At 48.1% G+C, this 25,297-nt stretch overlaps 1 protein-coding gene across 1 annotated transcript; it reads right to left on the bottom strand.

Annotated features, from left to right (window-relative positions):
* Positions 1 to 205: 205 nt before the first annotated feature.
* VTN00DRAFT_4335 (uncharacterized protein) lies at positions 206 to 24,660 on the bottom strand (the record flags this gene model as incomplete). The annotated part of the gene is made up of 11 exons (XM_069430752.1): positions 206 to 2,971; positions 3,024 to 4,666; positions 5,628 to 5,846; positions 5,905 to 11,205; positions 12,241 to 12,801; positions 12,909 to 13,950; positions 14,004 to 15,214; positions 15,278 to 23,219; positions 23,274 to 23,576; positions 23,635 to 24,051; positions 24,106 to 24,660. The coding sequence occupies 11 exons, from the start codon at positions 24,658 to 24,660 to the stop codon at positions 206 to 208; spliced, it is 21,960 nt and encodes a 7,319-aa protein (XP_069289856.1).
* Positions 24,661 to 25,297: the final 637 nt, after the last annotated feature.

The following is a 25,297-nucleotide window of genomic DNA, read 5'->3' as shown; positions in this document are numbered from 1 at the left end:
CAGTGCCTATAGACCTGAGTACATAGTGCAACTGTCCATGAAAGACGAAAGATGAAAGAAATTAAATGAATGTGATAATGAATGAAAATGAAACAAGCTAGATATGGTTTTAGAGATCGAGCCAGTCAGTCTCACATAGGACGAAGAAAATAATAAATATGAATAGATAGATAGATTCGTAGGACAATCTCATCTCATCCATCGATCAGCCAGACCTTGCATTCCGCCGTACCACCTTCCTTGCCAGACTCAGGGCTTTCGACCACGATTTCGTCCTCTGGGCTTTAGTCAAGGGTGCAAGGGTAGGCGTAAGGGGAGGAGCTGCCCCAGCCCCCGAGCCTTCAGCTGATGATGACACCGTGGTAGACGAACCGGTGCCGTTACTGGTAGTTTTGCCGTTGGTCTTGGTCTTCACCTTATCTTTGTCCTTGTCTTTCTTCTCCGAATTATGCAGCGCCAAAACAGCCATGTGTCCCAGCATAGTTGGGTGCTCGATCAGGTCTTCCAGACGCACCTTGAACCCTTCCTGCTCGAGAAGGGATGCAGCCTGCGCCAGGCTGACGATGTCTCCGTTCAGCTCGAAGAAAGATGAGTCGAGCTGGAAGTCTGACCAGGTGGTGCTGTTGCTGCTATCTTTGCTGTTGTCTGTGAGGACTTCGCGCCAGGTCCTACTGACGATGTCGGAGAGGACTAGGACTTCTGCGCGGCTGAGGCCTTTCAGGTGGGAGAGGAGGAAGTGCTCTTCCTCCGAGTATGATGAATGTCTGTATTTGCTTCTCTCCTCGATGATGGCTTGGCTGGGCTGGTCTGAGAGTGCTGAGGGGGATGGGAGAGGGGCGTTAGGTTTAGAGGTGAAGCTCTCTGCCGTCTCGCACAGCATGTCGAGGATCTTTTGTGCGAAAGACGAGGTGATGACGCCGTTGTCGCAGAATCCGAGGGCGATCTCAACTCTGTCACCTTCCTGTGGCGTGGAGAGGATAGTGAAGTCGGAAAACTCATCGTCTGCGCCGGCGCCTCCAACCTTGTACCTGTTGGCTCCGAGTTGCATCTCCGTCTCGCGGTGGATGTTGAGATGCTCGACCAGTGAGGTGAACCAGGTCCAGTTGGGCCAGTCGGTGCAGTGCTTGACAATCTCTCTGTAGCCAAGGGATTCATAGGGCATGTTGGCCACCTGCTGGTCTTGCACATAACGGAGAAGGTCCAGAGCCGTCCAGTGTTCCTGAAAGCGTACCCTAACAGGGATAATACTCAGGCACGGTCCGACCATGACGTCAATTCCAGGAACTGTGGTGTTCCGGCCATTGATCGTGTGGCCGAACACTATATCCTGCTGTGCTAAGAATCTTGCCAATGTGAGGGCCCAGGCAGCTTTGATGATAGTTGCGGTGGTGATGTGCCCATGTGCCATAGACGGGAGTTGGATTGTCTTCCGGAGGGTCTTCGTCACGCCAGTGGACCGGCTGTAACATGGTCCCTCTCGACGCACAATCTCTGTCATGCGCGAACCTTTCAGAAGGGCTTCCCAATAGTCGTAGTGCGCCGAGGTGACCGTCTCCGCACACGCGCGCACGTAGTTTGCGAAGGACGGCGTTGAGGGAATCGGCCCGCCCTCGTATCCCGCCCGAATAGCGGACAGAATCCTCGGCAGACATACGCCATCGTACTGTGTATGAGACAATCGGATCGATATTCTATGATGGTCGCTTGTCTTCTCCCTCACTACGATGAATTTCACAAATGGTTCACCCTGACGCGGACCGTGTTCTCGATCACGTTGCAGTAACATGGCCGTAAACTCATCCAGGTCCTTGTCCGTCTCGTAGACATGGAATTCTGGTCGCATCTTCCGAAGGATGACTTGTACGAAATGGTTGCCAGAGCAAACAAAGACAGTACGTAGAATATCAAAGGCGTTGACCACACGGAAGCAGCTTTGCTTGAGGCGCCTAATATCCAGAAGGCCTCTTCCGTCGAGGTAGAAGTAGTTCAAGAACAACCTAGATTCCAAGAGTGCCCATGCAATTGACAGAGATTGAAAGTCGGTGACAGGGAGTACATCGGCAATCCCGCCCTTGAAAACGCCAATCCTAGGGCAGATGCGGTTCTGAAGAAAAGCATCGTCGACGTTGACAACCTTGAGAAGTGCAAATCTGTGGTACAGGTCACCATTTGCTGCTAACTTGCTTGACTTGTTCTGCCGCTCACGATTGTTGATGTCCGCATTCTTGGAATAGTGGGCCATGCGAATGCTTGTCAACATATCTTCAAAGACCGGATTGCGAAAGACATCGGCTACTGTCAGTGGTAGACCCTCTTCACGTGCGGCTCCAGCCAGCTTCATCGCTCCTATACTGTCGCCACCCAATTCAAAGAAACTGTCATCCAGCCTGATGGAGTCCTGGGGCACATCTAGCATTGATCCCCAGAGCAGCAACAGCCTTTCCTCAATGTGTGCGGACCATCCTCCTTTGCTAATATGTGAAGCCATAGAGCGTCGCTCGAGGACGTCTCCTTTTAAGGAGCTCTCAGACTCGTTCAAGGGATCACCAGCCTGGCTAGATTGGTCATGTACATCGGGAGGAAGACCATAGTCGACAACAGGTGCGGTATTGTGACGAGAAGTTCTGACTAGTTCACCATTCTTGAACATTTGCTGGATGATTTCATGAACACGCCGATCGACGAGTTTTTGCAATATTCTGTCTTCATCTAGCAGCCGGCGGACCTCCTCTTGGACTTTTCCGGAAATAGAATCGCTCTTTGCTTGACGGTTAGGACGCTGTCCAGTTGACTCGTTCAGAAGATCTTGCTGGAGTACCTTCTGGCCTGGTCGATCGATAAAATCAGACAGAACATCAGCCATATCAGCAACAAGCTTAGCAGCCTGGTCATCTGATATAATATCTGTCCAGTACCTAAATACAAGCCCTTCATGGTTCCGAGTAGTCTCAACATTAATGGTGACAGCGTACTGTGTAGGGTTAGTCATTGTCAAAACTATTGAAAGAAAATAATCTACTTACCTCACTAGGGTCGTGTGCGGCTTCCATTTCAAAGATTAGCTCCTGTTGGTTGGAGCTCGCGAAAGGCGAATGATTCTGTGCTGAGAGCGCCGTGTTAAACAGCATCTCCCCCGGTAATGCAAGTTCATGTTGCACCTGCGCTAAAGAGCAGCTCTGATGAGGGATACTTGCAAGATAGTCGTCCCTAATTTTCTGAAGAACTTCGTCAAGTGACTGGGAGGCGGAGAACTTGACTCGGCAGCATAGCATGTTGATAAAAACTCCGACTGCATCTTGTATTCCGTTAACTGGAGCGTCACGTCCTGCAGACAGATACCCGAAACAGACGTCATCTGAGCCTGTATATCTTCGTAGAACCAAGGCCCATGCTGCGTTTATAATATTGGCAAGGGTAATGGATTTGCTCTCGCACAGAGTTTGCAACTCTGCGTAACGCTCAAACTCCATCAAAACAGACCCTAGGCGGCGTTTCCCAGACGGTTTCTTTTTGAGATGTGGAAAGTGACATGGCTGAAGCCCTTCCAAGTACTTTTTCCAGAATGCGATATCCATTTCAACAGATCTACTCCTCATATATCGGATATAGTCGCTGTATAGTGGGCCACTTCCCTCCGGAAGTCGACCCTCATATGCAGAGGCTAAATCTTGTTGCAGGAGAGGCATTGACGCACCGTCTATGACTGCGTGATTGATTTCCATCTTGACCAGAACCCTGCCGGTGGGAGTGGTACAAACCGTTAGCTGGTGTGGAAGAGGTAGTTTCCTCTTCGCATTCGTTTCCTGGAGCATGATAGAGTCCAGCTTGTCACGAGCTTTTGATTCGTCACATTGCAAATGAATAATGCCACTGTCAACGTGTTTGACCACCATTTGATCGAACGTGCCACCAGTGTAGGTACTGTCGATGAAGACAGTCCTCAGGGCTGCATGTCGGTTGACTACCCTCTGCCACGCCTCACTGAGACGCTGAGTATCCACATGGAGTCCGGGCCTTGCGTGCTTCAGCTCAAATATGGCGTTGCAGAAGTAGGTATTCGAATCCCGGAATTGGCTCAGGAGAATACCTTCCTGTGTTGGAGAGCATGGATAAATATCCTCGACTTGATCTCGTTGCGATATACCAACAGAGGGGAAAGTCTCGTTGACGAGAGTCTTTATTCCCTTGTAATCGATCGGCAGCAGAGGATAATCGCTGAGAGTAGGCTCCGGAGAACAACGTCTTAGGCATATGACAGTTTCTTCAAGTGTCTTCCTGAATTCTGAAATCCAATGCTGGATTTTCTGGCCATGTCGCATGTGACGGTTATAGTAGAAGGAAAACTGGAGCCGATTCTGAGTGACAGTCGCAGATATGTCAATAAGTCCAAATCGCTGCGTGCCAGGTCCAACGTCGCCTGTTGACATCGAATCTGTCATCAGAACTTCATCCGGCTGAAATAAGGAATCGTCACGCTCTAGCTGCTGCATCCGTCCAAGATAGTTGAAGACTATCTCCATCGGAATATCAGACGTCAAAGCTTGAGATTGTCTCTCTGGCGTAAGGAAGCGATATGCAAAGTAAGGACGGCCATTGTCGATTATTCGACGTCTAGTATCTTTCGTACGTCGCAAGGTATACAGAACATCATCGCGGGCTTTAGCATCTGTGAGTTATTATGTTAATAGTCTACTGTCAAATATTATCGCTGGGAAGAGGCTAACCTGATTCCAAGGCTACATGCAAAGGGCAAATCGTAGTGAACCACCCGACCGTTCTAGAAAGGTCAATGCTAGAATCCCAAGCTTCACGTCCATGTCCCTCGTTGTATATTGTTGGAATTTCTCGATCGACGAAAACACGACCAAATGAATGGATGATGGTCGATAAGAAAAGATCTACAGGCTCTGTTCGAAGGGCTTCATGGCAGCTCCCCATTGCAGACTCTGTGAGTTCTTCCTCCAACGAGAATTCCAGGTGCTCTACATCAGCGTACGTATTGGGTACATCTTCCATGCCCCAATAGCTAAGGTTGGTTGGGCTGACGTGAAAGGGAAGCAGGTTGTTGTGGTCTTGCTTCTTTGTGTGTTCCGCTTGCAAAGTACACCATGTTTGAAAAGACAACGGTTTATCGACTGGCAGTGAGCCAGAGTCAATGACCTCCTGCATATCCTGGATTATGATGCGCCAAGACACCATGTCAATGCAAAGATGGTGCACAACCAGGAAAATGAGTTGGTTCTCGCCTTCGATATTGAAGAGATCTGCAGCCAATAACGGCCCGTTTTGTATGTTCAGACACTCCTGACTTTCAGCGACGAGAGATGGTACTGCGTCTGTAGAAACATGGTGATGGACTCGATAGCGGTAAGATGAATCAACTTCCTGGGATACACAGTGACATAAGTAAGCTCTCCAGGGTAATGGGAGACAGACGGATAGGAACGTAGAGAAAAGTATACATACATTGCTGATTTGCTGCCGCCAACATCCGTCACTGTCTTGGCTGAAACGAGCCCGGAGCATTGAGTGTTGATTTATTATTGTTCTGATGGTCTGTTCTAAAGTATGGGGCTCCGTCCACCGAGTGATACGCAATAGGAAGCTCTGGTTGAAACGATTCCAACCTTGATGGTCCTTGGCGGACTTGAAATATAGATGTTGAATTGGGGACAAGGCAAAAGGTTCATCAGTTTTCTCTTCATACTGGGCCACAGATACTTCCTCTCCGGCATTGGCAGCAAGTTGTATAATCGATTCGCTTCGCAGAACATCGTGGAGTGTGAGGTTGATTTTTTGTTTGCGAGAACGAGACACAACAGCCATTGCCGTAATACTATCACCGCCTAATCTAATAGTTAGTACAATGGCCATTATATAATAATTTCAGGAACAATTACTTACCCAAACTCAGGAAGGATTGATCCAACTTGACTTGTTCAAGTGGAAGATTAAGCACCTGTGCCCAGATCTGCTTCAGGACACTCAAAACTCCGGTGGCCGGCTTCTCGGTTTTCTCGGGGTTCTCAATGCGCTTGGTACGCGCTATGTGGTTGTAATCTTCTTCGGTGATGTTTTCAACCCATTTTGCAATCTTTTTCCTGTCAAGTTTCCCTGACACTAGCATAGGAAGGGCCTCAACTACAGCCCATGTCTGCGGAACCATGTAAGATGGAAGTTGGCCAGCGAGATGGTTCTTTATCTGGACCAACTCTGAGCATGCCTTTGTGAATCGTACTTCTTCCCTCACGAGCTCACAGGAGCCAGTCGAGAGGACAGTACTTTCTGAAGCTAAGTTAGCCAGAGAGAGCACTGCAACGAGTCGCTTTTTGTAGAGACCTGTCTTCGGAAGCAATACAACGATATGGCGGATCCGATGATCGGTATCTAGACGGTGCTCGATCTCTCCAAGGTCCATGCGTTGACCATGTAGTTTGACCTGGTTATCCTTGCGACCGATGTACTCTATCGACCCATCAGAGTTGTATCGTACAAGGTCTCCAGTCTTGTGTATCCGTGGCGGAAGCGACGCGGCAGATGATAGCTTTTGTGCCCATGCCGGGTTTTCCGTGAACGCCTCGGCTGTTTTCCGCGCGTCGTTAATATAACCTCTTGCAAGGGTTGGACCCTGAAGTGCCAGTTCGCCAACAGCTCCTAGGGGAGAAAGTCGGTCATGGTTTGTAGGGTCCACGATCCAGGTAAACGTAGCTGATATGCCGTGGCCGATACAGGATGGATTCCGGCGCAAAGAAACACTTGAGTTGATAGTCGCGACAACTGAAGCCTCTGTTGGGCCGTATGCATTCACTATTTTCACACAGTTCGCCCATTTCGTAATGACTTCTGGAGACATAGCTTCTCCACCGCATACAAGTACCTCCACACAAGGAACCGTGGAAGGGTCAATGACATTAGCAACAGAAGGCGTTAACAGCATCCATGTGACACCCATTCGGCAAATAGCTCCTGAAATATCTTGAAGCCTCTCCTCTTCACTTGGAATGCACACGCAGCCTCCAGATGTCAGCGTAGTGAAGATCTCCATAACTGAAGCGTCGAATGCAAGAGACGCGAACTGAAGAACGCGAGAAGTGCGTTGCATAAGCATAGCAGGTCCAAAAGCCGTAGAAGCACTGTTAAACGCCCTGTGCTCGATTTCAATCCCCTTTGCTCTACCAGTGCTGCCAGAAGTAAAAATTGCATACGCAATATTCGAACTCGTTGCCTGACTCGCATCAGCGCCACGTTGAATAGGATCTGAAAGCTTTGTGATCAGATCTTTGTCAATGGCAACCGATGTCTTCACGATTTTCGAGTACCGGTGCTTGTATTTAGGCGAATAGAGTAAAATAGTAGCACTGACTTCCTGTAAGATTTCTTCATGTCTTGACACCGGGTGGGCAGGATCCAGTGGAACGAAAGCTCCCCCAGCGACCAATATTCCAAGCATCACGACAATTGTCCAGACTGACTTGTCGAAACATATTGGCACGAGTATTTCCGGTCCAACTCCGAGAGACTTTAGATATACAGCAAACCGTGAAGCATGGTTACTCAGTTCTTCATAAGTCAGATCGCCATCCCATGCACAAACAGCCGGGGCATTTGGTTGCAGGAGACATTTCTCTCGAACAAGGTCATGGATGCATTTATCAATGCACTGTGGCACTTGCTTGTTCCACCGCATGATCTCCTGCTCGTCCTCCGGGCTGAATAACTCAACTTCGCTGAGAATGCGGGTATCATTTCTGGTGACTCTGCTTAATTGCCTCAGTACCGAGTTCAATTGGTATATTAGTCTTTGGACCTGCCAGCTGGAGATGATTTGAACATCGTAATACATGACGGTCTCGACTCTGGATTCTGTAACCCTGCATTCAACAACAAGTGGGTAGGTCAAGAAGCTTTTGTCAGAACTATTCGCTTGGGGACGCCATAGTCCTTCGTGCATATCGCCTTCTGCTGTCTGAATGACTAATAAGTTCTGGAAGTCACACGCGATAGACGTGTCTAGAGTAAGTCCTTTGATATGTTGTAGTCCAGAATGTTGATGGGGTATCATCTCTGTTGTAACTCGATACACCTCCTGCAGATAGTCTGTTATCGTCGACCCATCGTTTATTCGTATCCTCGTGGGAACCGTTGCGATGGTTGGGCCGACTATATCCGCAGCTCCGGGGACATTGATGTTCCTACCTGTTAGGATTTCCCCAAAGCAGACGTCATCAGAACCAGTATAAGCGGAGACTAACATTGCCCAGGCAGCTCTGATCAGCACTGGAACAGTGAGGTCAATACTCAGAGCATCTGCATAGATTTCCGTGCTTCCATGGATACTGTCCATATCGGGTTTGTCTGACGGTGAATGCGCAGATTGCGGGAAACGAGACGATGATATATCCGACAGATATGATTTCCAAAAGTCATCGGAGGCCGAGGTGTCTATCTTCAGCAGATAGTCGATGAAGCTAGTGTAAGAAGTTTTCAATGGCCGTGAAGGGCGCCCAAAGTAGATATCTTCGACTCTTTTGAGGACAAGACGCATACTCCAGCCGTCGTAAAGTGCGTGATGGATCGACCAAACGAAATACCGTGCAGTTGAACCCTTTCCTTCGATGATTGTATACCTAGCTAGCGGGCCGCCATTGTGCTTTGGAAAGCCGGTTGTTTCATCTGATATCTCCTGGAGACTTGTTGCAGTGTGCCAGACCAGGGGCTGTTCTCTGAGAACGACTTGAAGGAAGTTCATCGACGCGGTGTGAACAATCCGTGTTCGCAGCACGTCCGATTCATTCACTGCCTGTTGCCAAGCTGCTTTAAACCGATGGAAATCTACACTCTTGGGGAGCTGGAATACGTTTCGAGCGACGTATGCTCCACGCTGCTTGACTGAGAGTGTAATAAGACCTTCCTGTAAGGAACTGCAGGGATAAAGATCCGAGATGAGCTCTTTATTGACGCGACATTCGCTCGCTACGTCATCAATAATCCCTTCAATTGGATCTGTCGTTCGTAACAAGCCGAAAGGCGCCAAGTCTGACAGGCGATCCTCCTTTAGGACTTCGCAGCACCGAGCCATATCTTTGAGTACAGGATAACGGAAAATATCGACCACCATTAATGCGATGCCATGTGACTGTAATGCAGCAACGAGATTCATGGCCGCAAGAGAATCTCCTCCATGCCTAAAGAAACTGTCATCGACCCCAACGGAGCCATGCTCAAGGTCCAGAATCTTTTCCCATAGACTCTGTAGCGTGCGTTCAATCTGTGATCCTTGAGCTTGCTTCATAACTGAACTCAAGAAAGCGTAGGGTTTAAGGTGTTCATTCGAGAGTGATCGGACCATTCTACGTAGTCTCTGACGGTCCAATTTCCCCGAAGTTGTCCATGGCAAATTCGAGACCGGGAAGAAAAGTTTCGGGATCATATATGAAGGTAATATCCCAGATATGGAGGTTTCCAAATTCTTTGCGACGGCATGCGCAGAGTCACACATTGGCAACAACAGTTTGTCAGTATCTGAGTCGCCAGGAGTAGAAGAATTACCCAAGTCTTTCTCCCTGAGTTTTTCAGTCTGAACAGTGAAAAACACTGCAAGCTTCTTGGGACGATCTCCGACTAGATCGACTGCCGCCTGAGATTGACCCGGTAGATGCTGTCTGCACTGAAATTCAATTTCTCCCAGCTCAGTGCGCTGACCGTTAATCTTTATCTGTGCGTCCGCGCGAGAGATGTAGACGATTGTGCCGTCAGGGTTATATCGAACGAGATCCCCAGTACGGTACATGCGTCCTCGCTTTTCGAGAACATCTTGCAGACCGCTATGATTTACCCATGCAGGATTCACAATAAAGAGCTTTTTGGTTGCCTGCTCATTATTGAGATATCCGCGTGCTAAGCTGTGGCCCTCGAGCACCAGCTCACCAACACCGCCAACGGGCACAAGACGATTGTGGTTTCCCGGATCCACAATCCATGATCTAGTGGAAATAGCGGTTCCAATATTGGTGTGGTCGTCATCGAGGCGGTTTCCGTTTGGGTCAACTTTGGTGCTCATCGTCGCGTATACACAACACTCAGTTGGCCCATACGCATTTATGAGACATACACTCTTTGCCCACTTGTCAATATATCCTGGCGGCATCATCTCTCCTCCGGTGACAAGCACTTTCAGAGTTGGGACACTCTCAGGCTTGAGAGTACTCGCAACAGATGGAGTCAAAAACAAGAAGTTCACTTCCATTCTTCTGATTGCTCCTGACAGATCATCCATTCTTTCTTCATCACTTGGAATACAAATGCATCCACCCACCATCAAAGTGGTAAGTATCTCCATAATACTTGCGTCAAAGGTGTAAGATGCGAATTGTAGGACACGGGAGTCCGATTTCATCAAGGATGTTTTACTGTAGGCCACTGAACTGGAGCAAATTGCAGCATGTTCGATAACAGTGGCTTTAGGCCTGCCAGTAGAACCCGATGTGAAGATGACATATGCCGCATTTGATGGCTTCGGGGCGATTATTGTCGGTGTGGGTAGATTTGATTGTTTGCGAATTGTCTTTTTATTGACAACGAATGTCATCTTTGAGATTTTAGAAACCTTCTCCTCGTATTTTGATGAACATAAGACAAGGTGAGCCCTAACTTCATCGATAAGGTTTCGTAGTCGGCTTTCAGGATGAGATGGATCAAGTGAAACAAATGCACCTCCCGCTTTCAAAACCGCCAGTTGTGCCACAACAGTCCAAGCTGACTTCTCAAAGCACAGTGGAACAAATACTTCCGGTCCAACGCCTAGACCCCAGAGATGCGTCGCGAGCTGCGTTGATAGCATCTCGAGCTCTGTATACGTGAAGTTTGCATCCCAAGCGCAAACCGCCGGAGCTGAAAATGGGCGTAGGAGAGTGGTCTGCTCAATGATTTCATGCACACATTTGTTGATCTTCTGGGGTAGCTTGCTATTCCAGCTACGTACTTCTTGACAACTGCGTTCGCCAAAGAAGTCAAGGTCGCCGATTGTCAGATTTGATTGGCCATTAAGGACAATCTCATTCAAGATGTGCTCAAAAGTATCAGCAATCTGTATGGCATGTGCGTCCGACACAGTATCCATCCAGTAGCTGAAATGAACTTCCGTGGACACGTCTGACATCTCGACATTAACCGCAATGCTGTACTCGCTCGGATCATGTGTTTCGACTGAATCAAACAAAATCGATGGTATGGTTGTAGCTCCATCCATATTTGAGCGTCTTTGAAATGTAAAGGCGGTGTTAAATAAGGGTGTACCTGAAAGGCCAAGCTCGTGCTGGACTTCGGCAAGTGACGTGATCTGATGTTCCATACTTCGGACAAAAGTGGCTTTCATGTTTTGCAAAACATCCACGAGCTTAAGATTGTCTGTCAAACAGAGCCTACATACGAGCATATTTATGAATGCTCCAACTGCATCTTGAATACCTCTAACAGGAATGTCTCTTCCCGAAGCGAGATAGCCAAAGCAGACGTTGTCCGAGCCGATAAAGCATCGAAGAATGAGGCCCCAAACAAGCTGTAGCACGTTCGAAGGTGTCACACCAGCGTCACTACAGAATCTTTGCAGTTCTTTTGTGTTCTTCAACCGCAGTACTTGTGACCCTAGGCTCTTTGCTGATTTCGTCGCACAGAGAGATGGGAAAAGACAAGGCTCAACATCGACAAGATATTCTTTCCAGTAGCCGATGCCTTTATCTCTCGGAGTTGACTGTATATATGCAATAAAATCACTGTAAAGGGGACCAGAAGATCCCTTGCGGTTTATTCCCGTATAGGCCCGAGAGAGGTCACGGAGAAGAAGGCTCATTGAGGAGCCGTCAGAGATGGCATGGCTAATATCAAGTCTGCAGAACACTCTCCCCGAAGTAGTCTTGCAAACAGTAAAGCAATGAGGGGTGTTTTTGTCGCTGCAATTTAGAGGCTCAAGCTTGGATAAAGTGTTCAGGAGGTTTATGTCCTGGCACTCGCAGCAGTACGTTCGGCCTTTCGCAGTTCTGAGCACGACTTGATCCATAAAGGTTTCCCCGAAAATGCTATCGATAAATACGGTTCTCAAGGAGGGGTGTCTCTGAACCACGTCTTGCCATGCTTCTTCTAGCCGTTTGACGCTGATCGTACTGTCTCTTTGTGTCGTTCGAACCTCGAAAATTGAGTGGCACATGTACTTCGAAGGGTCCTTAAGCTGACTCAAAAGTATACCCTTTTGCATCGGAGAGCACTGGTAGACATCCTCGACCTCGTTGAGTGAGGAAATGCCGAGTGCAACCAATTTCTTCGTGAGAGTAGAGATTCCATCATATGACAATGGTAACAGAGGAAAATCGCTCAAAGTTCGTGCAGGCCCATGTTGTATTAGCTTCTGGGGAGCATGTTGGAGTAGTTTCTGGCACTCAACCATCCATTTTTGAATGCAGGGCTTGTATTTCATGGATGTATTGTAGGCAAAGGAAAGGTTCAGGCACCCTTTAAGGACCACCGCCGAGATTTCAATGAGGGCAAATCGAGGAACTTCGTTCCCAATGTCAGAAGAGGTATTCGTGGACTGTCCCATTCCACCAACTGGCTGCAGTATCATATCTTTCCGTTCGATTTCTTGGTATTGTCCGAGATAGTTAAATGCCACTTCCATCGGCCAATGTTGCCGGAATTTCTCCTTTCCCATTGCCGTCAAAAGACTATGCGCAAAATAGGGTCGGCCCTTTCCGGGAGTCCGCCTGCGGAGGTCCTTGACCCAGCGGATACAGCTGACCAAATTACCATCTGCAAGTGGAATTAGTTACTGACACTCAAAGACACTCGAATGTAACATGACCATATCACAGACTCAAAGTCCGTTCAGAAAAGAAAAGAAAAATAAATTTCCATACCTTCCCGAATACTAAATCCCTTTGGCAGATAGACTGGACTTAAGGTGGTAAACCACCCCACAGCATGGGAAAGGTCAATACTCGGATCCCAAGGCTCCCGTCCATGCCCCTCATTGAAGATTGCTGGTGGCAGCGTACGGTCTGTGAATACATGGCCGAACGACACTAGAAGCGCAGCGAGAATCACATCGACAAACTCTGTGTGTAAAGACTCATGGCATGCCCCAAATAAATGGCGAGTTGTGTCGGCGTCAAGTTCGACCTCTTTGACCACGACATCTCCGTGGAGGTTGGGCCTGCCTTCCATTCCCCAGTATTCAAAATCGGCAGTCGGAATTTCCTTAACGGGAAAGACACGCTCCGCAGTATCCCGTTGAGCATTTTCAATCTGGAGCCGACACCATGTCTGGAACGAAATCGATGGTCGAGTTTTCAAGGTTTTCCAGAGCAGCAAATCCTCCAAGTCCTGCAGGATGATATGCCAGGAAACAACATCAATGACCAGGTGATGAGCAGCAACAAAAAGACAACTCTCCTGCGTATCAAAATTGAATATGTCAACAGCAAGGAGGGGGCCTTCAACAACATTGAGAGTCTTCTGGCTATCCTCGGTAGCTCTTTGAATGTCCTCATTTTTGTGGATGCGGAAACGATAAGATCCGTGGATGTCCCGAGTAATACGCTGTCGCCAAGAACCGTTGTTGTCACAAGAAAAGCGAGCGCGGAACATCGAGTGTGCCTGTACTAATTCATAGATGGCGCGTTTGACATCCTCCGGGCGTATCTCTTGCTTGAGTCGTAGCAACATGCTCTGATTGAACTGTGTCTGATTTCCTTGCATACATTGATAATATAGTTGCTGAATGGGTGAAAGATCAAATTCTTTATCATCCTCATCTTGATATGAAGTTTCTTCTGGTAGCGTCACTAGCGAAGCAAGTTGTGGAATAGACTCGCTTGCAATAATATCTTGAACGGTGACCCCCATGTTCTCTGATCGGCATCTTGACATGACCTGCATTGCTGACATGCTGTCTCCGCCCTAGACCAAGGTTTAGCATTCATGAAGTATTGGACTTTATGTGTTTCACTTACAAGGTGCAGGAAAGAGCAATTCAATGCAACTTTCTCAGAGGGTATATTAAGCACGTCACCCCAGATGGTCTGTAGACGGCGCTCGACGTCCGTCATATCAAAACTGCCCGAAGTGTCATCGAGGCCAAGGGTCGCTATTTTGCGATAAGTATCGTCGTCCATGTTCTCGACAAAACGTTCTATTTGTCTTCGATTCAATTTTCCGGAGGGCAAAAGAGGAAACCCTTGCAATACTACCCAACTTGAAGGGACCATATATGCAGGAAGACGGGCCTTTAAGCGTTCTCGAATTCCTGAAAGGCGATCAGATGTCTCGGGAGATATAAGAATCTCAAGTTCTTCAGAGGCAGGCTTTGAAACGTCCAACCCTTGCAATGACAGAACTGCCATTAGCTTTCTCGCACAACTACCGGCCTTCGGGATAGTAACAAGTGCGTGCCGGGTAGCAGAATCCGCTTTAAGATGGTGTTCAACTTCCTCGAGTTCAAGTCGTTGTCCGTGCAGCTTAGCTTGATTGTCCTTGCGGCCGACATATATCAAGTCTCCGGATTCATCGGGTGCGTATTTCACCAAATCCCCGGTCTTGTACATCCGTCTTTCTCGTGTTGAACTTCCTGCCCATCTTGGGTTCTTGATAAAGGCTTCGTGGGTTTTTTGGTCATTGTTAAGATACTCTCTCGCCAGAGTCGGACCTTCTATCAAAAGTTCGCCCACAGAGCCAATGGGAACTAGCCGATTGTGATCTTTCGAATCTACAATCCAGCAGGTATCGATAGGCTGTCCAATGTTCGCTGGAATTGTATCCACTGACATATGCGACTTAACAGCTGCTACTACGGAACACTCGGTCGGTCCATAGGCATTTATCAGATCGACTTTCTCTGCCCAATTAGATATATGGCTCTTTGACATCGCCTCGCCGCCAAGGATCAAGGTACGCAGACGAGGAACAGAGGATGGATCAATCAACTGTGAAAATGATGGAGTTAAGAGAGCTGTATCCACCTTCATGTTGTTGATGGCGTCTGTAATGGCGTTAAGACGAGTGTACTCATCTGGGACGCAGACGCAGCCACCAACGATTAGAGTAGTTAAAATTTCAATCAGGCTGGCATCAAAGGTATATGAAGCAAACTGTAGAAAGCGTGATGTCTGCTTCATTAGAAGCGGGCCATATTTGCTAGCTCCTGAGCAGAAAGCGGCATGTTCAACTAAGACGGATTAGTACGCAATCCAGAATATGCGTAACAGACATAAGCGAAATGGTAACATACTTATTGTACCCTTTGGCTTTCCGCTAGTTCCTGAGGTAAAGATAGCATATGCTGCACTGCTAGGCCCAAATGAAGGCGTGGGTGACAATCGAACAGGAAGCTTCTCGAGCACTTCGACGTCAACGGCAAGTACCTGGGATACAGTGCTTCGACAAACGGCCTCATAGCAAGGCGAGCATAGCACGAGCTCAGCATCCAGGTCAGTAACAATCTCTTTAAGACGTGAAATCGGTTGCTGAGGGTCGAGAGGCACGAACGCTCCTCCCGCTTTGAGTATTCCTAGCATTCCAACGATAGTGGATGCAGACTTCTCAAAGCAGATCGGAACAAAGGTTTTTCGACTAGAGCCAACACCCAATTCGACAAGGTGATGAGCTAAAGATGTGGACAGTTGGTCCAGTTGCCTGTAGGTCAATGTGGCATCCCATGAGCAGACTGCCTGTGCTTCGGGTTGCAGACGCACGTTGTCCTGGATCATGTGGTGGATACATCTATCGACAAATCTCAAAGGCTTGGCGCCCCAGCGCTGTATCATGGTGAGATCCTGTGGGCCCAGAAGTTCCATTTGACCAATCTTTTCCTGTGAATCGGCTTTGAAACAGAGGCGCGTGAGGAACGTCTCAAATTGAGAAAGGAATCTCTTAGCCTGAGGCGGTGGGACAACGTTCTGATCGTAATGAACATCAATGTCCACTCTTGTGTCGATTAAGGCGCATGAAATAGTCAGAGGATATGTGTTAAAGCTAGAATCCGTTGACTCGGCACTCAGCATGTTCCAAAAGCTATCAGGTGACTGCTCTGTTTCGTGAGAAATTGCGAGTAGATTCTGAAAATCACAGGCTACTGCCGCGTCTGAACCGAGCTTCTTAATATACTGTAGACCGGCGAATTGATATGGCATGGTTTCAGCCATTTGCTTCTGGATACCTGTCAAAAATTCGGCGATAGTAAGTTCTCTGTCAATCTGAATTCTTGTAGGAACTGTTGCTAATGTCGGTCCAACCATGTCGACAATGCCAGGCAATGGAGCATCACGGCCTGTAAGTATCTCGCCGAAAACGACGTCCTCAGAAGAAGAATATATTGAGACCGTTAAAGCCCAGGCTGCCCGCACGATAGATGGGGTTGTGATCTCCGTTCCAGCGACTCTACTTATGTGTACGGTGCGCTGTAATTTGCCGGTCGCTTGAACTTTGTAAGATGGCCAGGGCAACTGTGGAAACTGCAAGGACGCTGAATCCGCTAATTTCGCTCTCCAGAATTCGTCAGACCGTGCGACGTCAATTTGCGATAAAAATTCGATGAATCTAGGATAGTAAGATACGAAGTTTCGTTCTGGCTCTCTGGGTGTGTGATAGTAAGACTCCACTCTGGAGAGAAGAATAGGTATACTCCATCCGTCGTATAGCGCATGATGAGCAGTCCAGACGAAATGTGGCGAGCTGGTGTCTCCGCCAGCGATCGTGTATCGGGAGAGAGGCCCACCATTGGTCGAAGGTAAACAGCGCTCTGTGTCAGGCATTTCCTGAAGGGAATTTATCGACTGCCAGACGATCGGTTGTCGAACAACAACTTGAAGGAAACCAAGATCCTTTGTGTATACGACTCGTGTTCTAAGGATAACCTCTGACTCAGAAACTGCCTGCCAGGCTTTGCAGAACCTTTGTATATCAATGCCTTGTGGGAGCTTGTATATGTTCTGTGTCACATACGCGCCTGGTTGCTTGTTAGACAATGCTATGAGGCCTTGTTGAATTGAAGTACACGGGTAGATGTCCTCGACTGCTTCGACGTCAACTTGACAGAGAGAAGCGACTTCCTCTTTCAAGTTATCAATCGATATATTCTTGTCCAATAAGGAAAATGATGCCAGGATGCCATTGGGCTCTTCTGGAAGAGAGGTCTCTGATATCCTAGAAACACCCCTTGCCATCTCGGACAGTTTCGGTGTCTGGAAGATGCTTGCTACTGTGAGAATGTAGTCCCTCTCTCGAGCAGCAGTGACAAGCCGTATTGCCGCTACAGAATCTCCGCCATGTCGAAAGAAGGTGTCATCCGCTCCAATGGTACTAGCATCAATGCCCAAAACAGAGGCCCACAAACTCTGTAAGAGCTTCTCCTCTTGAGTTGAGGGAGACCGCCCGCTTTGACCACCAAGTCTGTATGTTGGCATAAGCTTATCCGAAATCTCCAAAGCCATTCGGCGTAAGATTCGACGGTTCAGTTTTCCGGATGAGGTTAAAGGCATGCTTGTGACCGGTATATACAAGCTTGGGATCATGTAGGTAGGTAAACAGCTTGATAGTGAAACCTGCAAGGCGGTTGCCGTATACATAAATGACTCTGACATTGGCATGATACAATGGTCCTCGCTAGGTGCAGGCACTGAACCACCTGGCTTGAGGCACACAAAGGCAGCTAATTCCTTTGTCACCTTCTGGCTGCTGTGAGTTTCGATCAATTCCACGACAGACTGATCCTCAGATTGCAGGAGTTTATTGATCTGATGCTCGATTTCTCCAAGTTCGATACGCTGGCCATTTAATTTAACCTGGGTATCTTTTCTGCCCATATATATGAGCGACCCATCAGAGTTGTACCGAACCAGGTCACCGGTCTTGTACATTCTTCTTTTAGTTCTTGGGTTGCCACTTCCTCCAGCGTTCTTGTTTGAGTCCTCATAGCTTTGGAAACTGGATACCCACATTGGGTCCTCGATGAAGGATTTCTGAGTCTTCTCTCTGTCGTTGAGGTATCCACGTGCAAGGATGGGTCCTTCAACCAGCAATTCGCCAACCGATCCAATGGGAACAAGAAAGTTATGGTCTGATGGGTTAACAATCCATGACACACTTCCAATACTCCGGCCAATATTCGCGAGCTCGCCTGAGCCCCCGGCACTGGGGTTGTGACTACAGTTAATCGAGCATTCAGAAGGCCCGTATAAGTTGTGCAGTGGAACTGATTTCCCCCAAATATCCCTGACCTCTTTCGTCAGAGGTTCGCCGCCCATAGCGATACGTCTCACGTTCGGGACGTCTGATGGTTGGATAAAAGCTGCCACAGTAGGCGTAAGGTCCATGAAGTTCACATCAAGTTCGTTGATAGCTTTTACGAGGTTGTTGAGCCTGCCATGATCTGATGGAACACAGACGCATCCTCCACGCATCAGAGTGGTAAAAATCTCCTCCAAACTGTTGTCAAAAGTGTATGCAGCGAACTGCAGACACCTAGTATCCGGGCCTATACCAAGAACTGAACCATGAGCCTCAGCGCTGGTTGCAATCGCGCGATGCTCAAGAATCACGCCCTTGGGCTGTCCAGTGCTGCCTGATGTAAAGATAACAAAGGCAGTATTCGAGGGTTCAACGGTCGCACATGCTGGTCCGTCAATCATAGGAAGCTGGTTGAGAAGAGCTTCACTGACAGGCACAACATAGGGAACGATATCTTCAAATAGGTGAGCCCGCGTTGGTGATGCGAGCACAATCTGTGCATTAACATCAAGCACCCTAGTATCGAGAGAGGCTTTGGGATGGGTTGCGTCTAGCGGAACGCAACCGCCACCAGCTTTCAACACAGCCAACATTGAAATGATTGTCCACGCTGATTTATCGAAACAGAGGGGTACAAGCGTGTCTGGCACCACGCCTAGTTTGGAAAGGTAATGTGCCAGTCTTGCTGACAGCTTATCGAGTTGGGCATAGCTGAAATTTCCGTCCCAGGCACAAACTGCGGATGCGTCTGGATGGGCTTTTGCGTGCTCCTCGAACAGCCAGTGGACACAACTTTCGGTTACTGCTGGCATGATGCTGTTCCACATTATGATCTGCTCCTTGCTGCGCTCACTGAGATTGTTTAGCCGACCAACTGCTTCTGTCGAATGGTCAATAATATTCTCCAGCGATCGGAGGAACGTGCTGCCTATGTTTTCCGCTTGTCCATCGGAGATAGTATCTGTCCAATAGTCCAAGTCAATAATTGCATCATTCTCTGTAGCCTCAATGTTGATTGAGATGGGATACTCTGTGGGGTCATGTATCGGGACATGTTCCGAGAATGCAATAAGTGGTTCATCCCCAGTGTGACAGGTTGGGAGCTTTCGATATGACACACAAGTATTGAAGAGAGTCATCTCGGACAACCGTAAAGCGTGCTGGACTTCAGCAAGGGAAACATGTTTATACGGTAGTCCGTTCATGTAGTCCTTCTGGATTTGATCCAAGACGTTGCTAAGCGGTGCGGTTGGCGATATATTCACGCGGCAAGTCAGCATATTGATAACCGGACCGACTACCTCTTCTATTCCCTCAACAGGCGCATCTCTTCCAGAGGACAAATATCCAAAGCAGACTTCATCAGAGCCAGTGTAACAGCGCAGCGTCAGGCTCCATGCAGCATGGAAAGCATTCGAAAGTGTTAGTCCACTCTGGTCACATAGAGATTGAAGTCTTTTGAGCTCCTTGAAGTCCAACCGTAAAGTATGAAGTTGCTTTGCTTCAGGGTACCCATCGTTGAGTACAGGAAAATGACATGGCTCCATGCTAGACAAGTAGGAACTCCAATACTCGACGCCAGAATTTTGTAGCTCACTGTGCAGATAAGATATGAAGCCACTGAAGAGAGGACCTCGGTTCGCAGCAAGTGTACCAGCATATGCCAGTTGTAAGTCACGCAATATGATGGAGATGGACATGCCATCCATAATAACATGACACATTTCTAGCTTGCAAACTACCTTCCCTGCAGACGTCTGGCAAAGCGTAAACCGGTGAGCAGGCCGACCATTATCATGCTTTAGCGGCTGCTGTTTGTCCAGAGTTTGCAAAACGTCGTCGTCATCCATGCACTTGAAGTAAATTGGCGGAGAGGCAAACTCCTTGAGTACAATCTGACAGTATAGATCCTGGTCGGTCAAGTTCTCCACAAATATACTTCGAAGCATCGCATGCCGGTCAACCACTTTCTGCCACGCATAGGCTAGTTTTTCAATGTCAACTCCACTGTTTGTATTGTCTTTCACTTCATAAATTCCATGGACAGCATAAAATGAACTATCCTTTGCCCGGCTAAGCAAGAGACCCTGTTGCAAGCGTGAGCAGGGATATGCATCCTCTATCTCATCAACGGAATTGATTCCCATCAGTGGCAATTTCTCCTCAATCATAGCTTGAAGACTCCGGTAGGTCAAGGAAAGCAATGGGAAGTCACTCAGTGTCGGCCGCGGTGTCATCGACATTAATCTTTCGGAAAGCGAGACTAATGTCAGACGATACTGCGATATCCACGTTCGAATGCTCTCTTGGTGCTTCATGAATTGATTAAATGAGAAAGAAAATCTTAGTCTTTTCTGGACTACCACCGCCGATATCTCAAAAAGACTGAAGCGCGGAGTACCCCGTCCGACATCCGCTGCCCCTCCTCCTTGACGAGATTCCCCAGCCATGTCTTTGACTGGATGAAATAGAGAATCTTCTCTTTCCAGTTGCTGGTATCGTCCGAGATAGTTGAACGTCACCTCCATGGGATAATGGTGGCGGTATCTCTCCGTAGCTTTGCTCGTATAGGTACGACTCGCAAAATATGTCCTCCCATTATCTGGGACACGTCGACGAAGGTCTTTTACTCGCATGAGAGTCTCGGATATGTCGTCAGATGACTTAACGGCCGCGAATACTGGATAGAGAACAGTGAACCAGCCGACAGTGCGCGAAATGTCTATCGAGGAATCCCAGACTTCTCGGCCATGGCCCTCATTGTAGATGGCTGGGACAAGACGATCCGAAAAAGTCTGTCCAAACGAATGTAAAAGCGCAGAGAGCAAGACATCAACCGGTTCTGTTCTAAGAGCCCTATGACACTCAGTTAGCAGCAACGATGTAGTTACCGAATCAAGTTCGAATCCTTCACAGGCAACATCGCCGTAGGTATTCGGATGGTTCTCCATTCCCCAGTAAGCAAAGTCACCAACTGGAATATCGTCCCCCGGTAGGAACCTTTCTAGTACAGGATTGTTGCAGTGGTCCACCTGTAAACGGCACCATGTCTGAAACGGCAGTGTTGGTTCCGGTAATTTAGCCACGTGTGGGTTGAGAAGCAATTCTTCCAATTCTTCTAGGATAACGCGCCAGGAAACCAAGTCGATAACAAGATGGTGGCCAATCATAGATACTAGCTGATTTTGTCCATCGACTTCGAAAAGGTCTATCGCAAGCAATGGCCCGACGACAGCATTGAGGTTTGTTTGACTATCTGCAATTGCAGGTTCTACCTGATCGTTAGTGCGGACTCTGTGAGTATGGAGGCGGTATGATGTTGCTGTTTCTCGTGTTATCCGTTGTTGCCACTCCCCATCAGGGCCAGCCTTGCTGAAACGAGCCCGTAGCATAGAGTGACGCGAAATGAGAACCTCGATTGCACGGCGCATGTCATTTTCATCTATTCTCGAATTCAAGCGAAGGAAGAAGCTCTGGTTGAAATGTCCCTGTTTCTCATCACGGGCACAAAAGTGAAGGTGCTGTATGGGTGACAAGTCGAAGAGCTGCTCAATAGTTTCTTCACGGAACTCGATAGGACGATCGATGACTTTTGCGCTGGTCGCTAGTTCCTTAATCGACTTACTACGGAGCACTTCCTGTAGGGTGAGACCAATTCCCTTCTGTTTGCACTGACTCATGCAAGTCATTGCAGTAATGGAATCTCCTCCCAAACTCAAGAAGCTGTGATTCAAGCTGATTCGACTAGAAGGAATGTTAAGGACGCGACTCCAAATAGAAAGCAAGTGGCTCTCTATCTCAGTTGCTGGCTTCATAGCACCAGGATCATCAGAGGGTGTACTCTGCTGCAGAATTTGGAGATAGAAATCTTCCGTCATATCCTCCACCCACTTTGTCACTGTCTTGCGGTCAAGCTTGCCGGAAGTCAGAAAGGGTAAGGTTTCAACGCAAAGCCATATAGATGGAACCATATAAGTAGGCAGACGAGAGGATATGCTATCACGAATCTCTGCAACATACATATCCCTTGTGGGCTGTTCGATGAGTTTCAGGGGCGTCAAACTCGTGGACTCACGTAGCTTGTCCGACAGGGACAATACGGCTACAAGCTTCTGCTTGCAGTAACCGGATTTTGGGAGCAGCACTAAACTATGCTTGACATTTCTATCATTGCTGAGATCATGTTCGATTTCGCCCAGTTCGATTCGTTGACCATGAAACTTGATTTGCGTATCCTTTCGCCCAACATAGTTTAGCGAGCCAGCGTCCGAGTTGTACCGTACCAGATCGCCTGTCTTGTAGAAACGCCGACCTTTGGAGTTGTATGTATCATAGAGCGTCCATTCAGGATCGTAAATAAAAGATTCGGTTGTCTTCTGCTGGTTATTGAGATAACACCGAGCAAGTGTCGGACCTTCCAGGACTAGCTCGCCCGTACAGCCAACAGGAACAAGCCGATCGTGGTTATGCGGATCTACAACCCAACAACGCACGCCCACAGGAAATCCGATATCCTTGCAATCTGACTCTCTAGTCACCTTTGAGTTGACAACTGCCGCAACCGAACTCTCAGTGGGACCGTAACCGTTGGCGAGGTTAATCTTCGACCATACTTCCAAATGGGCCGGGGACATTGCCTCTCCTGCAAGAACAAGGTTGTCCAACCCGGGTACAGTAGATGGATCAATGAACCCAATGAAAGTCGGTGTAAAAACTGCATGATTAACATGCATCTCATTGATTGCCGCGACAACATTATTCAGGCGTGCTTCTTCGCTTGGTATACATACACATGCTCCATGCATCAATGGAGTTAAGATCTCCACAAGGCTGGCGTCAAATGTATGCGCCGAAAATTGCAGTACACGCGAGCCGGAATTTATGAGCAGCTTAGATGCATGGGCCTTGGCACTTGAACAGTATGCTTGATGCTCCACCACAGTGCCCTAAGAGAATAATTAGGTTTCCAGATTGACTCTGAAGCAGATTTTATTACTCACCTTCGGTTCACCAGTGGACCCGGAAGTGAATATCACATAGGCTGCATTGTTACACTTTGCACGAGATGGATAACGAGCTTCTTCAGTGACCGATGGCAGCCTTTCGATCGTGTCTCTATCGAGGGGCAGAACAGTCTCCGCAATAGTCGCAAGAAGGTTAGCGTGCTGCCTGGAGCAGATCAGAATTGTAGCTTCAACGGCCTGCGTAAGAGATTGTAGTCGTGGGATTGGGTGGGAAACATCGAGTGGCACAAACGCCCCACCGGCTTTCAGGACGCCCAGCATCGCTACGATGTACCATTTCTGCAGAGGGAAATTAGGTTGATACCCCCTTGTCAGTCCAGTTTTAAAGGATACTCACAGACTTGCTAAAACACAGAGGTACCCGGGTCTCCGGGCCAACGCCTAGTTTTTCGAGGTGACGAGCCAGCCTGGAAGCGAGCCGGTCAAGATCGCAGTAAGTGAAGCTACCATCCCAAGCGCAGATAGCTTCAGTATGAGGTCGGGAAAATGCTTTATCCTCAATGACTTCATGGATGCACTTTTCAACCTTCTCCGGAAGCGCAGCGTTCCATTCAAAGATTTGTTGGATATCACGCTCACTAAGAAGGTTCAGTTCCCTAACAATAGAGCTCGGTTTGACGAGAACATTGCCCAGTATTTGGTCAAATACGCTAGTAATGTTCACGGCAAAATCCGTGGATATTTCGGGGTTCCAGTATTCTAAGAAAACACCCAGGCTGTTGCCCAAATGCTTGATAAGAAGTCTGATCCTACACTGCTGAGAGCATAAGCAAAAGTATCCATTGTCAGGTGACCCAGAGTATCATACCTCCTCAGGAAAAGTCAAGCTGAATGGGAATTTGCATGTTGTTTCCACGGTAGTCGTAAGATTAGTACAAGTCCGAAATATCACAGCAGTGTTGAATGGAAGTCGCCGTGCATTTTGTGGAGCTATTGCGCCTGCAGATCCTTCATGAACCCGGTTTAAGATGCACTGGCTTTTTGCTCGTTCCACAATTGTTTGGAGCGATGCGATGTCGTCGACCGTCAACCTTGCAGCAGACATATCACCGAATGCTCCCGGTTTCTTTGAGACACCATTGACAAGGACATTGTCATCGATCTCCTTGTAGCCAAAGCAGATATCTTCAGAGTCCGTATAGGAGCGGAGAACTAAAGCCCACACGGCCCGGAGTACGCAGGGTATTGATTCTCGACCGCCAACATGAAGCCGCAGCAGTTCCTGTAAATGTTTCGAGTTCACCCTAATCGACATGGACTGTTTTGGTCTCCCGGTTGCAGTGCCAAAACGGGGAAAATAGCAAGGAACCAGCTCAGCCATGTTAGGGTCATTTTCCCGGAACGACTCTGAGTTCATTGCCATTGTATTCAACGCTGTAATGGATAGGATTGTCCAAAAGATTCGACCTGAGTAAGATTTTAGTTATTGACCCTAACATGGAATTGCTGAACTTACTGTACAATGGACGACAATGCTATTTCTCGCGTATGTCGCTGAGATCTGTTCGAAGTAGAAATTGAAATGGTACTTGAAGTGCTGCTACCACAGATATGACAGAACGCAGATAGATATGCTGCTCGCTAAATAATATGCTTTGATTCTTGACTTAAGTGATCTTTCGTTTACCTACGCTGCACCTACCTTTCCATCTCCCCAACACGGGTTCCCCCCCCCCCCCCTCGAGCACTACCGGCGCAGAGCGCCAGCAATGCACCTGTCTGCTGATACATCCCAGAAACTCCTCGTATACAAAATGCAGCGAATACGGCAGCAGAGGTCGGAACATTTGCCGGTCTGTATTCACAGAGCTCAGCTAAACGTGGCTCGCCAAGAGAACGCGCTCCTGGTTCTGCAGGCAGCCGACCAGCATCGGAGTAAAATAAATTTTTTTTTCTTTTTGCATCCTCAAATGTAAGAATCCCGAGTAACAGCCTTGTCTCGGATGTAGCCGACCTGTCATGCTTTCGCCACGTTGGTGTTGTCATCTCGGTTGACCTGT

This window comes from Thermoascus crustaceus (assembly GCF_041956765.1).
Source record: "Thermoascus crustaceus strain CBS 181.67 unplaced genomic scaffold VTN00scaffold_2, whole genome shotgun sequence".
NCBI classification, from domain to species: domain Eukaryota; kingdom Fungi; phylum Ascomycota; class Eurotiomycetes; order Eurotiales; family Thermoascaceae; genus Thermoascus; species Thermoascus crustaceus.
This window is presented reverse-complemented; position numbering and strand designations above follow the sequence as displayed.